Consider the following 12,572-nt stretch of genomic DNA (forward strand, 5'->3'; position numbering starts at 1 on the left):
AGTGTGATAAACTGTCTCTGAAAACTTGCTGGAGATTTAGCAATGAGTTGGTTTAGACTCAATGGTTATGCTTGACAAGGCATGGCCAGCCTCAAAGATTCTGTCCATTGCTGAAAGCCAATAAGGATGTGATTAACTCTATTTTTGTGGGGGTTTTTAAATGATTAACTTTCAGGGCACCTTTATAGAGCTTTCGACTAAGGGTTGTGCACTCAGTGTCTAGAAAAGCATGGGAGAGACTGAAGATTTTCGTGTCAATAGCTTATAGGAATGTCTAATTTTAATTATTTTAATGTTTACCTTTTGTGTATTTGTGCTGATATGGAAACCACATTTCTGTTCATTTTTACTTTAATCATGTTTAGAGAAAAAGAAAGCAGACATCATCTTCCTGTTGGATGGCTCCATCAATTTCCGCAGGGACAATTTCCAGGAAGTGCTCCGTTTTGTGTCTGAGATTGTGGACACTCTTTATGAAGGAGGTGACTCCATCCAGGTGGGTCTGGTCCAGTACAATTCTGACCCTACCGACGAGTTCTTCCTGAAGGACTTTTCCACCAAAAAGGACATTATCGACGCCATCAACAAAGTGGTCTACAAAGGGGGACGACATGCCAACACCAGGGTGGGCCTTGAACACCTGCGGCTGAACCACTTCGTGTCTGAGGCAGGCAGCCGTGTGGACCAGAGGGTTCCACAGATTGCCTTTGTGATCACGGGAGGGAAGTCAGTGGAGGACGCGCAGGAAGCAAGTCTGGCACTCACCCAGAGAGGCGTCAAGGTGTTCGCAGTGGGCGTGAGGAACATTGATTCAGAAGAGGTTGGGAAGATAGCATCAAACAGTGCCACGGCATTCCGTGTTGGGAACGTGCAAGAGCTGTCGGAGCTGAGCGAGCAAGTTCTGGAAACATTACATGATGCAATGCATGAAACCTTATGTCCTGGTGTGTCTGACGTCTCCAAAGGTAATCCCCACTGTGTGTGTGCTTTCAGTCACAGCCAGTAAATGCACATAGATCTGATGGAAATGTGCACAGCTAAGGATATCCCATTTCAAGAAATCCTCCACACATGATTCAGTAACATTGCTGATGAGTAACGATTCTCAGTAGCCTTTTCCAAGTTACTCTACTACCATTCACAACCACTTTCTGTCCCCTCAGCTTCTCAACTAACCTTTTGAGTTACTCTTGTCAATTTGAACGTACATAGATTAATCTTTAGAAAATCTCGATGCTTCAGACAGACAAGCTTTCCTAATTAAGGCAAGGAGCTCTGGGGAAACTTCCGTTTGAGGTTTAACAATTATCTGAGGGCAATAGTTTAGGGTGTTCATCCAGCCCCATCAAAATGGAACATTCTCGTTTTGTGAATTAACCACTGGGCTTTATGAACCTTTCCAGCATTCGATTGCCTCTGACATTTGCTTATATCCAAATAGGAATTAATAGGATCCTGTTATGATAGTTTTTCCCCTGGATCCCAGTAGAGGTCTGTTTTTTCTTGTTCTTTCAAAATTGACTCTCTGTAACATATTCTTTGATCCCAGAAGTGATTCAGACTTGTTGATTCCTTTTTCTGTTTGTGAATTCATTAGATCGGTTACTTGAGATCTGAATATTGGAGTTCTCAAGCATGTTTAATGTCAATCACAAACTTTAGTTCCATTTTAAAACCACTGAAGATTATCCTGCCAGCTATGATTAACAACATAGAAAAAAAAGCAAACGTGTACTCAAATGGCCTATAATTTTGTTTTCTGATGGTTGGCACCTTTTCTCCCCCTGAGAGGAGATGATCAGATTGCTTCTCAAAGCTGACAGTACAAGGACCTCCTGTCATCCATGAACACCGCGCCCTGGCCCCGGACCTGAACTGGGCCTGGACAGTATTTGAAGTCATCCCTTTGCTTTCTCTTCTTCAGTCTGTAACGTGGACGTGATTCTGGGCTTTGATGGTTCAAGAGATCAGAATGTATTTGTGGCCCAGAAGGGACTCGAGTCCAAGATGGAAGACATCTTGAATCGAATCAGCCAGATGCAGAGGATCAGCTGTACTGGCACCCAGACGCCCACGGTGCGAGTGTCCGTAGTGGCCAACACACCCTCAGGCCCAGTGGAAGCCTTTGCCTTCGACGAGTACCGGCCAGAGCTGATGGAGAAGTTCCAGAACATGCGCAACCAGCACCCCTACGTCCTCACGGCTGACACACTGAAGGTCTACCAGGACAAGTTCAGGATGTCCTCGCCCAACAGCGTCAAGGTAAGTGCAGACACTCCAGGTGCACCCTCCGGCTTCCTGCTGGTAAGGGGAGTCTGGGAGCCCGTCTCCCAGATTATATGCACACTGTCAGAGCTGACTGGTTGGTAGCTGAAGGGTATATGCAAATGCCCGTGACTTATCGGCTGTTCCTCATGATCTGAAATGTGCTGTCATCTTCATTTCGCTCCTTTAACTTACTCAATCTAAAAATGATAGAATCCATCATTAAGCTTGATTGGGTTGAACTTGTGGTTAATCCATGTTTAATTATGGTGCTGTCCACCCACTCTGTGAGGAAGATGGACGCTCCTTTCTCTCGTGATTTACGGCCCGGGAAATCACATTGGAAGATCAGCCATAAGTCAGATGAGACTGAACAGCACATAACAGCAACAACATCCATCAATCAGCTATGCTTTCTATCAGCATTTCTTTCTCTCTCTCTGTATCACACACACACATATCCACGCACATATATAGGGAGATACTGTATTTTATATGGATGGAATAACCTACTCAATGCCATCAAATCAATTCTGACTCATGATGACCTTCTGTTGGGGTCCTGAGACTGGAGATATTACAGGGACCACACTGCTTCATCTTTCTTCCAAGGAGCAGCGGGTGGATTGAATTATACACCTTTTTTTTTTTAAGCTCTGCATATAACCCACAATTCCAATAGGGCTCTTTACATAGTGTGTATATCTATCTGATTCCCAGAAGCTGTGGAATAAATTCTTTTTAGTGTCATCATTGGTTTTGTATTTTTAAAAAATTCTTTTTCATTCTGTTATTTTTTGTGTGTGTAAGTGTACCATCAAATCAGATCTGACTGGTACAGGAGGAGGTTGCCCCTCCTTTTCCAGTGGAGCATCTGATGGATTTGAACCACCTGCTTTTGGGATTGCAGTGCAGCTTCGTGCCACTAGGCCACCAGAGCTCTCTTGGTTTTGTAGTTTTGTAGTGAAGTGAATGCCCTAGATCATGCCCATATAGTCCAGATCTTATTTATTTCACAATAACAAACAACTGTAAGAATAGGAGCATCAGAACTTGACCTTGGCCCTCAATTCCCTCAGCTGGATCTAGATAACCTCGCAGTTCTCCACAGTGTGGACTGTGCTGTTTCTTCTCCATGTGAGCTGGGGTGTGACCTGTCTCTTCCTTCAGGTGGTCATTCATTTCACGGACGGGGTGGATGGAGACCTGACTGCTTTACAGAGAGCCTCGGAGGAGCTCCGACAAGAAGGTGGGAGTGGAGGAGGAGAGAGCACCGGGTCATGGAGACTGGTGGGAGGAGGAAGGCGGTGAAGGAATTAGGCAAGACCTGGTGGGGACCTGAAGAGCTGGGGTAATACTGGGCATAGATCAACAGTGGTTCATTTTATAAAATGCGCAGTATGGGATCATATGAAGCACAATATAATGGAAGGAGTGTGAAACACAATGTGCATGAATGAAATATAATGTATGCGAATTTTGTCTGTAAGACAATAGAAAATAAATTAGAAAAAAGAAGGTGGGTTTGATGCTGCTGTTGCTGGATTCTAAACCAGAAATGCAGGGTGTGCTGCTCTGCTGGGATTGGCAGCCCAGTTGACAGTGTTCTGGAGGGCACAGCTTCTCAGAGCAGGCTTGACCTTAGTCCCCAGTGCCTTGGTCCAAGTAGGAAGGGGTTTTGTCTCTCAAGTGCCTGGGTGAGCCTGGCTATGCATCCCTCCTGCAGGCGTCCAAGCTCTGATCTTCGTGGGTCTTGAACGAGTGGCCAATCTGGAGAGGCTGATGCAGGCGGAGTTCGGACGGGGCTTCATGTATAACAGGCCTCTGAGAATGAACCTACTGGACCTGGACCATGAGCTGGCGGAACAGCTGGTGAGTTCCCTACATCTTTGCACACACATCGGCTCCTGTGCCAGGGACTGTGGCATGCAGGTTGGTTCCAGCCCTGTGTTGTTGGGCGCTGTGGGGTCAGTTTTGACTCATGGTAAACCCAAGTACAACAGAGTGAAATGCCACATTCGGTCGCTGCTATTGTTGCTGTGTTTATAGTCATGTTGCAGCCACTGTGTCAAAGTTGATCTGTGTGAGAATGCTGGGCAATCTCCTCCTGTGTGATTTATGGCCTCTCTGAAAATCCGCTGCATGTTCAGCTCTGGGTTGGTTCCACCTTGACAGCACATAACAACAATGACTTTCCCAAACGTCATGTCCCCCAAACTGCCCACTGTCATGGCAATTTTGGCTCCTGGTGACCGTGAGGGCCAGTGGAGGACTGCCCTTCGAGGTTCTGAAGCTGGGCATTATGTGGCAGACTGCTCTGCTCCTGTGAGCCTTTCTTGTTAGCAGTGATTGCCTTAGCCATGCATCACCAGAACTTCTTCCATGGGGCATTCAGGCATCTTAGACCTCATCTATCCCGCAGCATCACAGATCTGTGAACCTGGGAGAATCCTGGCTTGACCTTGGCCCTTGGTTTTCTCAACTGAAAAATGAGGAGTTGCAACTAGTTGAAATCTATCTAAGTTTTTTAATTGAATATTGAACTCGTTGAATCTATTGGTTCCCTTGCAGGTATTATAGGCTGAACAGGGGAGGGATTGCAGGTGGGAAACTTGGTTCATTTCATGCCCTTGACCGTGATGTCACTCAGTCTAGCCTGGCTCACAGCAATCCTGTGTGTGCCTGGGGAAAGCCGGTTCTCCTGGGTTTTCTGTGGCTGACTTTTTGGAAATGGACCTCCAAGTTGTCCTCCTGAGGTTCGTCTGGGTGGACTTGAACCTTCGGTTAGCAGCCAAGCATGACAGTCAGTTGTACTGTCCAAGGACTCCTGGCTCGCACCGGGATCTGTCTTATGCCGTGTCACATGAGTGTCCTGGCTCTGCTCGTTGGCCCTTCAGTACTTCCTGTGCTCCCAGTAGTAAGTCGCTCATGGTCTTTTCATTCATGAGATTTCTGATGATGCAGTGTTACAGTGGGTCCGGAGAAGCATGGCCACTTCTGGACGAGGACGTCCACTTCTTCCCTTTCCTCTCGTTTCCTTCGGCCTCCTGGTCCTTGCAGAGTAGGAGGTGCTCGTGCTCGTCCCGGGGGTGACAAACACTTGATGGAGTGAGGGGGCCTTAGGAATGGGAGGCTGAGTCTGGGAAACCAGTGTTTGGCTGCGAAGGAGTGGACTGTGTATGTGAATGGGGACAGTGGACTCTGCTCTTCCAGGTCTCCTCCCTGCTTCATCCCAGGACTGGAACTGGGAATTTTTACTTGACTGTCAGGAAGTGACCAGATAAGCAGGGGACATGGGGTAGAGTGAAAGCTCTTGGGAGTACATTTTAAGACAAAGCACATGACCACGGCTGGTCGATTGGTTGTGTTTCACAGTGACCCCATGGCAACAGGACATGAGGTGTCCAGTCTTCTGCCAGTTTCATGATCTTCTGTGTTCATGTCCATTGTTCAGTGTCCAGCCTAGGGGCCCATCTTCCTGACCACAGTCAGACAGCTCTTGCGGTACATAGAGGTTTTATTGACTGATTTTTCAGAAATAGATGAAAGCTTCTTCCTTGTTTGTCTTAATCTGGAAGTACTACTGAGATCTGTGCACGTGGGTGAGGTTTGCTGGTATTCTAAATGCCTGTGACAGAGCTTCCAGTGTCGGAACAACACCAGCCTCCCCAGGAGCACACACTGGCAGGCGAGTAGTTGAGTAGGTCAGCAGATGAGAACGGGTTCTGGGTGTTCGTTTTCCCCATGAGGTAAAGGTAGGGCTGGGGCTGCTGAGTGGCTGAGTGTGGCCTGTGTCCATCCATGGCCGCCCTGGAGGCTGGCTTCTCGCCCTTGACTCGGGCTTCGGTTCTGAGGAAGGACCACCTATGGGTCTGTGCTTTGGAGCCACCGTCATTCCTGGAAATTTTGTACTTTGTCAGATTTTGCTGTTTGTGAGTTAAAACCATTGAAGTGTGTAGTATTTGACACACGTTTGTCTAGCTGGCCACATCTAGGAAGGATGCCCAGTCCAGCAGTGTGGATCTACTTTGCTTAGTCTTCACTGGACCCCTCTCCCCTTGCAGCCAGTCCTGAGTTCAAGTCCTGGAAAGCCACTTCCTCCCTCACCTGCAGCAGCTTTTGACTTTCATAAGGTGTTCATGCCTTTTACTTTCTCAGTAATTCCTGAGACTTGAAGCTTTATATTTTTTTTACCATTTTCTAGGACAACATTGCTGAGAAAGCTTGCTGTGGGGTTCCGTGCAAGTGCTCTGGACAAAGGGGAGACCGAGGTCCCATTGGCACAATTGGGCCAAAGGTAAGGGGGTTCCTCCCTTTCATTACCCTGAGACCAGCTTTCAGACACAGGCCTTCAGCCAGCATGGAGACAGACGGTGGGAAAGAAAGGGTCTTCTCGCTGTGTAGACCAGGAAGCCTCAGTGGAGATGGTTTCCCAGCTGCTGTCATCAAGTTGACCCTGACATTGTGTCCCACCCATGCCAGAGGACAACTTCGCTCTTTTGATCTTTAGGGATTTCAGAAGATCAGCAGTGGACTTGAACCTCTAACCTTTTCTAACAGAGTACAGTCACCACTTGCATGCTCTAAAGACTTGTCGTCCTTCCTTTCTGGGGGACAGAATGACACTCTTCAGGATACTGCCCAGGCCAGTAGGTGTCTCCAACTGATGACCATTCTGTGGGTGGTCAGCGAGGCCCTCGGCATTATCCTTGAGTTAATAGGAAACAGTCTTTCTTGACAGAGATGGAGACTTAAGTCTTGATAGAATAGTAATAACACAGACTTTAGGAGCTGGGGAAGGCTACAAAGTCTAGGAAACATTGAGAGACATGGGAACTACCACAGATGGGCACCATGGAGAGACTGGATTCCGAGCAAACACCTCAGGGCTAACGGAGTGTCCTGATCTTCTCTGTTGTAGGGCATCCCTGGAGAAGACGGTTACCGAGGTTACCCCGGAGATGAGGGTGGGCCGGTAAGTGAGAGCCATGAGCTGCTTCCTTCCATCTTCTCCTTGGTCCTTGCTCTTGGGACTGACCCAGGGGTCTCCCCATCGATCCAGTTCCCAGAGGTTTTCCAACGGGGAGCAAGGTTACCTTGGGGCTTCCAAACCACTGCCCTGGGCTTGCGTGTTGTGGAGAATGGTGCAGTCACCAGCAGGGTCAGACCAGCGTGGGAAGGACATGCCAGCTTGCATGGATGCTCCTTCCAAGGGAGAGTCAGGGTTGTGGAGAGGGCCACCCGGCTGCCCCGGCATTGCTGCTGGACTGAGGCTTTAGAGCGGAGAGGAGCCTGACTGGGCACAGGCTCCTTCAGGCGGACTCTCAGCATGTCGGGATTGAGGGGTCCAGGTGAGGCTGGAGTAGGTGCCAGCAGCTGTTCTTGGGGCACAAGCTGATCCAAGGACGTCATGAAGGGAGCCTGGAGAGTCCAGAACAAGGCCCAGTCCAAGAGCAGGGAGAAGCAGCTTTCTAGATGTGTGAGATCACAGGCCTGGGCCTGTGGGAAAACAGAGGGCCCAATGGGTGTACTCAGATTGCTGGGTTTGCTCTCCATGGGGGGTCTACACACACCAGATGTCCAGGGCTCCCTCACCCTGGGCGTAGAGAACCCCCTTTTTACCTAGGGTAGAGTTGAAAGGTCAAGGCCCAGCCATGTACTGTAGCTGAGGACTGGGGAGGGACAGTCCAGTGCCCACATGACTGGCTCTAGGCCCCACTCACCTACAGCACACAGGCCCCCTCCCCAGCTCCCGTTCCCTCCAGAGCAGAGAACAGAAGGTTCAGGGCTCACCCTGCTTGATATCTGGGACCAAGGAAGGGCCATCAGGCTGCTGGGTTCTCCATGCTCACACTGGAGCCCAGACCCGACTTTCTCCAGGGGAGGGAACACAGGTTTCAGGCCCAGCCAACCAGGCTGCACCCCGGGCTCGGGGAGGCCAGCCACCTGCTGGGCTGGTCGTCACTCTGGACGTGAGACCCGAGTCCCAGAGCACGTCCTCTCAGTGCCGCAGGGCTGACAGGTGGAGCTTCACCTGCTAACCTGTCCCCCTTCTTCTTCCCACAGGGCGAACGGGGCCCACCAGGTGTGAACGGCACTCAGGGCTTCCAGGGCTGCCCCGGTCAGCGAGGTGTAAAGGTATGAACTCCAGAAGGGCACTCGGTGGGGGTGAGGGATGAGGCTGTAGCATCCCGCTTGGGCTCTGAGGTGTGTGCAGAGGGGCACCAGGTATCCCCCCCCAAGACCTGGGGTCAGGAGGAGGAAGTTCAGGATCTTTTCCAAGTTAGAGTCCAGGGGCCAGCTAACCAGTTGGAGAGAGTCTAGAACCGAGACACCATTTCCTGCGGAGTCATGTGGTAGCTAGGGGACACTTGAGACCAAACAAGGACCCTGGGTGGGAGAACCTGGTTACTGCAGTGAGAAGCCAGGCAGAGCGACAGGAGAAGACAGTTTTTCTGGAAGATTCTACAATGGGTTTGGAATGAAGAACTCCTTCACTCACTGAAAGAAAACAGATCTTAAAGGGATAGCCCTCAGCAAGTTCCCCCTCACTGGCCTGCAGAGACCCTTTGAGGGTTCACATCTCCTGCCCTGGATCGCAGGTCTGTTTTCTCCTCAGCTCCAAGCACGCTAACTTCATAAGTAGCCACGTGATGGCAAGAGAGGACCTTAACCGATACCCCACCAACCCTGACCGTCAGCCACTGTGGCTTCCAGCTGGGTGGGGGTGGAGGGGGGACAGTGTGTCTTGCCAGTCAGGCCCTGATTGACCAGCCTCACTGAAAGGAAGCTAAGCTGGACCCTTTCCTCTTGCCTTCCAGGGCTCTCGTGGATTCCCAGGAGAGAAGGTAAGCCTGTGTTGTTTATCTGTGCATTTAAACGTTCCCAGAGCTTCTTTCTTCTTCTTTGCCGATGGCTTTCTCCCCTCACCTGCATGTCTTCTTCATTCCCAGGGTGAATTAGGAGAGATTGGGCTGGATGGTCTTGATGGTGAGCAGGTGAGTGGTTTACCTGGTTCAGCTCTTTAACACTGGAGACTGTGGAGACCAGCCCTGCCGTCTGCTGTAGAAATCACACGCAAATGACCATGTTTCCTTGTCCTTGGCAGGGAGAGAGAGGGCTGCCTGGCTCTTCCGGAGACAAAGGGAGCCCCGGGAGAAGGGTAGGTATCCTTCCACAGAGTTGCTGGCATAGGAAGACGCTGTTTGGTGCCGTCATGTTGACCTTGACTCATAGTGACAGAACGACCCTCTACGTGGTCCTGTTCCAACCTCACAGTCAGCGCCTTGTTTGAGCCCGTCGTGGCAGCCATGGTGTTAGTCCATCTGCGGGACTTTTTTTTTTCTTACTAAACATGACGGCTTTCTCCAGGAGCTGATCCCTACTAACAACCTGGCCAAATATGAGCTAAAGTCTCCTCGTTCTTACCTCTAAAGAGCCTTTAGGCTGTACTTCTCCCAAGATGGACTTGCTTGTTCTTTTGACAGTCCGGGATATAGAAATGTTCTTCTCCACTACCACGATTGAAAGACATGAGTTTTTTCCTGGTCTTCCATACTCACTGTGCAGCTTTCACATATGAAATGACGGGAAAGACTGTGACTTGGCTCAAGTGGACCTTAGTCCTCAGAGTGACATCTTTGAAAAGATAAAACGGACTATTTCTGTGGAAATATTTTCTTTTAGGAACTATTTATTTCCTTTACTTTTGCATGTTAAGCCTTCCTGCAGGAGGTCTTCCTTGATTTCCTATCCTTCTGGCCTCTCTATGTCTATCTGTTCCCATGTGTCTTGATGCACAGTAGGCAGGGGCTGAACTTGTAAATAAAGCTCCAGCGTCTGCACAGAGTGAGCCCCTAGTAGATATTTCAGAAGTATTTGTAAATGACTCTGCCTTTATGGCCAGTGACTGAAGGGCAAACACCCTTCTATTGAAACACATAGATTGAATGACATGATTTACTACAAGAATGAATGCAAAATGTAAAGTAATAGCTAATCCTTGTCTCTTTTGTGATTTTCAAAGGGTGACAAGGGACCAAAAGGAGACCAAGGAGAAAGAGGCAGTGTTGGGATCAGAGGGGACCCGGTAAGGAACATTTTTGTTGACCGTTTAGAGCTACGTCTGGGGAAGGCTCAGTGGAAGCGGAGTGTGGGAGGATGCGGGGATGAAGGGGAGAATCTACTGCTGAAATTGCTTGAAGCTCCAGAAAGCGTGTTGCTTGTCGTCTCCCCTGTGATTCTGGGCTGGCTGGTGGTGTGCTCTGTCGTCCCGCAGAATGAGTGTTTGTGAGACGCTCCCTGCGATTCTGGGCTGGCTGGTAGTGTGCTCTGTAGTCCCACAGAACGAGTGTTTGTGAGACTGTTGTATATAGACTTAGGAAGTGTCTCTAAAATGTGATCTCAGGACTCTGTGTTTGCTTTTGGAGCAGAGCTGGCTCCTGTAAGACTTGTAAACATGTCTCTGGAAGAGTAGTTAGCTAATTCCCGTCACAGCCTCTGTCTTCCAGGGTGGTCCTCCTCTCTGGCCAAGGGTGAGGCAAGAGTGAGATTCCATTTAGCTATGGAGGGGACTGCGGTCCCTTCCCCGGGGCAAGAAGACCCAGTGCTCCCTGTGGTGCAGAGTGGTCCACTGACTTCTCAGTGAGGTTCTGTGTAGGTTGGATGGGTACCGCTTGGGTTGACGTGACCAAGGGCTGTTGTCTCCACCTGTGTGTTGATGTGGCTACTAAGGTCCCTACACTGACCATCTGGTTCAGGCCACAGCGGCTCTTTGTGTATGTGCACTTCACTTCCTGATCTGTGTGTTGGCAGGGTGATTCTGGGAGAGATGGCCAGCAGCGAGGACCCAAGGGAGAAACCGGTGAAATCGGCCCTATGGTGAGTGTCTCTGTGGCCCTGGACCTGCCTTCTGTGTTTATCCTGAGCCCTTGCATCCTGGTCCAGCAGACAACACTTCCAGCACTCCGGGTGAATAGCAGGAAACTGGGGCCACTTATGTGAGCTGTGGCTGTGTGCAGCAACAGACCCATAGCCTTCTCACCCAAAAGGGCCTTCTTAGCAGTGTGTACACTGGTGGTGCCAAATGGCCAAGTGCTCAGCAGGTAACCACGAGGCTGCAGGTTCGAATTCACCTAGAGGCTACTTGAACGAAAGGTCCAGGAAAAATCAACTACTGCGCACCCTGCTCCCCACATACGGGACACCATGAGATGGAGCTGATTGGTGGCAACTGGGAAAAAGAGAGAAGTTTACATATTTCATATGGAAGCACATTGTGTGTGTCCTGTGCCCCTGGCTCCCCTTCTCTGTAGCGTCTGTGGGAAACTTAAGAATCAAACTGTCCTCCTGTGGAGGATAAGCCCATGACATTCTCTTCCCACCAGGGCCTTCCTGGGAGAGACGGTGCCCCTGGAAGACCTGGAGACCCTGGAAGAGATGTAAGTGCCTCCTGGAAATGGGGTGTGGGGAGATGCTAAGATTGTCTAAGGCTGCTTTCCGGGAGAGCACACAATCCTGCCTGTATAAGGAGCAGTTACAATGTGGGCAAGGCTGACTCTGACATCTACCCACTTCGTAAAGGGGAATTGTCCCCATCAATAATACCCACAGTACCATAAAACTAACTACATGCCACCCCACATGCTCCTGCACCTATTTCTACCAATTGTTGGTTCCAATATTTGTTGCAATTTGACTCACTGATTTTACAATTGTGGGGTTTATTAGGTAAAGAGGTAGGGGAGTAGGGGTGGCAAAGAATATCACGCAATGCAAGTCCAGGTTTGGTTCAGCAGTCCCAAGACAGATTAACAGGAAGACACAATTCCTTAATTAGTTCAAACAGCTTCTCCGCCAACAAATTAAAGTCTAGGTTCAGTTCAGCAGCACAAATAAACTTCTGGTTTCCTCAGTCATCCAGCACATTTTATCTCAGAGCAGTTACAAGTCAGCTTTTCCTTCAACCATCCAGCAAGCAAAACCTTTAACTGTGGCTTACAGTCCCAGGGCTCCTCTGGTTACACCTTGCCACAGTGTCTTCACCCTCTCTCCACCACCATCTCTCACAGTGAAAAGTGTTCTCTTATATTGGTCCTATAGTTGTTGATGATTTGCAAGACCGTTTGTCTGTAGTTAAGGTAGCTGGAGACCATGCACCCCACCCCCCACAAAAGATGCTAATACAATGGCTAAAAAAAGTCCATCTTCTTTTTTTTAATTTTTAAAATTTTTATTAAATTTTATTAATTTTAATGAACATTTACAGAGATTCTGGATTTCCATTCATACATTGTTTCACTATTTTC

The 12,572-nt window shown here is 49.2% G+C and overlaps 1 protein-coding gene across 3 annotated transcripts in view; it reads left to right on the plus strand.

Moving 5' to 3' along the window:
- COL6A3 (collagen, type VI, alpha 3) overlaps positions 1–12,572 on the plus strand; it is a 77,286-nt gene that overhangs the window by 28,448 nt on the left and 36,266 nt on the right. For all 3 annotated transcript variants that reach the window (XM_006893447.1, XM_006893448.1, XM_006893449.1), the window contains 13 exons: positions 366–965; positions 1,925–2,262; positions 3,436–3,514; positions 3,992–4,137; positions 6,470–6,562; positions 7,187–7,240; positions 8,332–8,403; positions 9,087–9,113; positions 9,219–9,263; positions 9,374–9,427; positions 10,292–10,354; positions 11,080–11,145; positions 11,652–11,705. In XM_006893447.1, the coding sequence (XP_006893509.1) occupies positions 366–965; positions 1,925–2,262; positions 3,436–3,514; positions 3,992–4,137; positions 6,470–6,562; positions 7,187–7,240; positions 8,332–8,403; positions 9,087–9,113; positions 9,219–9,263; positions 9,374–9,427; positions 10,292–10,354; positions 11,080–11,145; positions 11,652–11,705 (1,691 nt within the window). The remainder of the gene's footprint in view (positions 1–365; positions 966–1,924; positions 2,263–3,435; positions 3,515–3,991; positions 4,138–6,469; positions 6,563–7,186; positions 7,241–8,331; positions 8,404–9,086; positions 9,114–9,218; positions 9,264–9,373; positions 9,428–10,291; positions 10,355–11,079; positions 11,146–11,651; positions 11,706–12,572) is intronic.

This window comes from Elephantulus edwardii, unplaced genomic scaffold, assembly GCF_000299155.1.
Source record: "Elephantulus edwardii isolate Elephantulus edwardi_28Jun2011 unplaced genomic scaffold, EleEdw1.0 scaffold00127, whole genome shotgun sequence".
Classification (NCBI taxonomy): domain Eukaryota; kingdom Metazoa; phylum Chordata; class Mammalia; order Macroscelidea; family Macroscelididae; genus Elephantulus; species Elephantulus edwardii.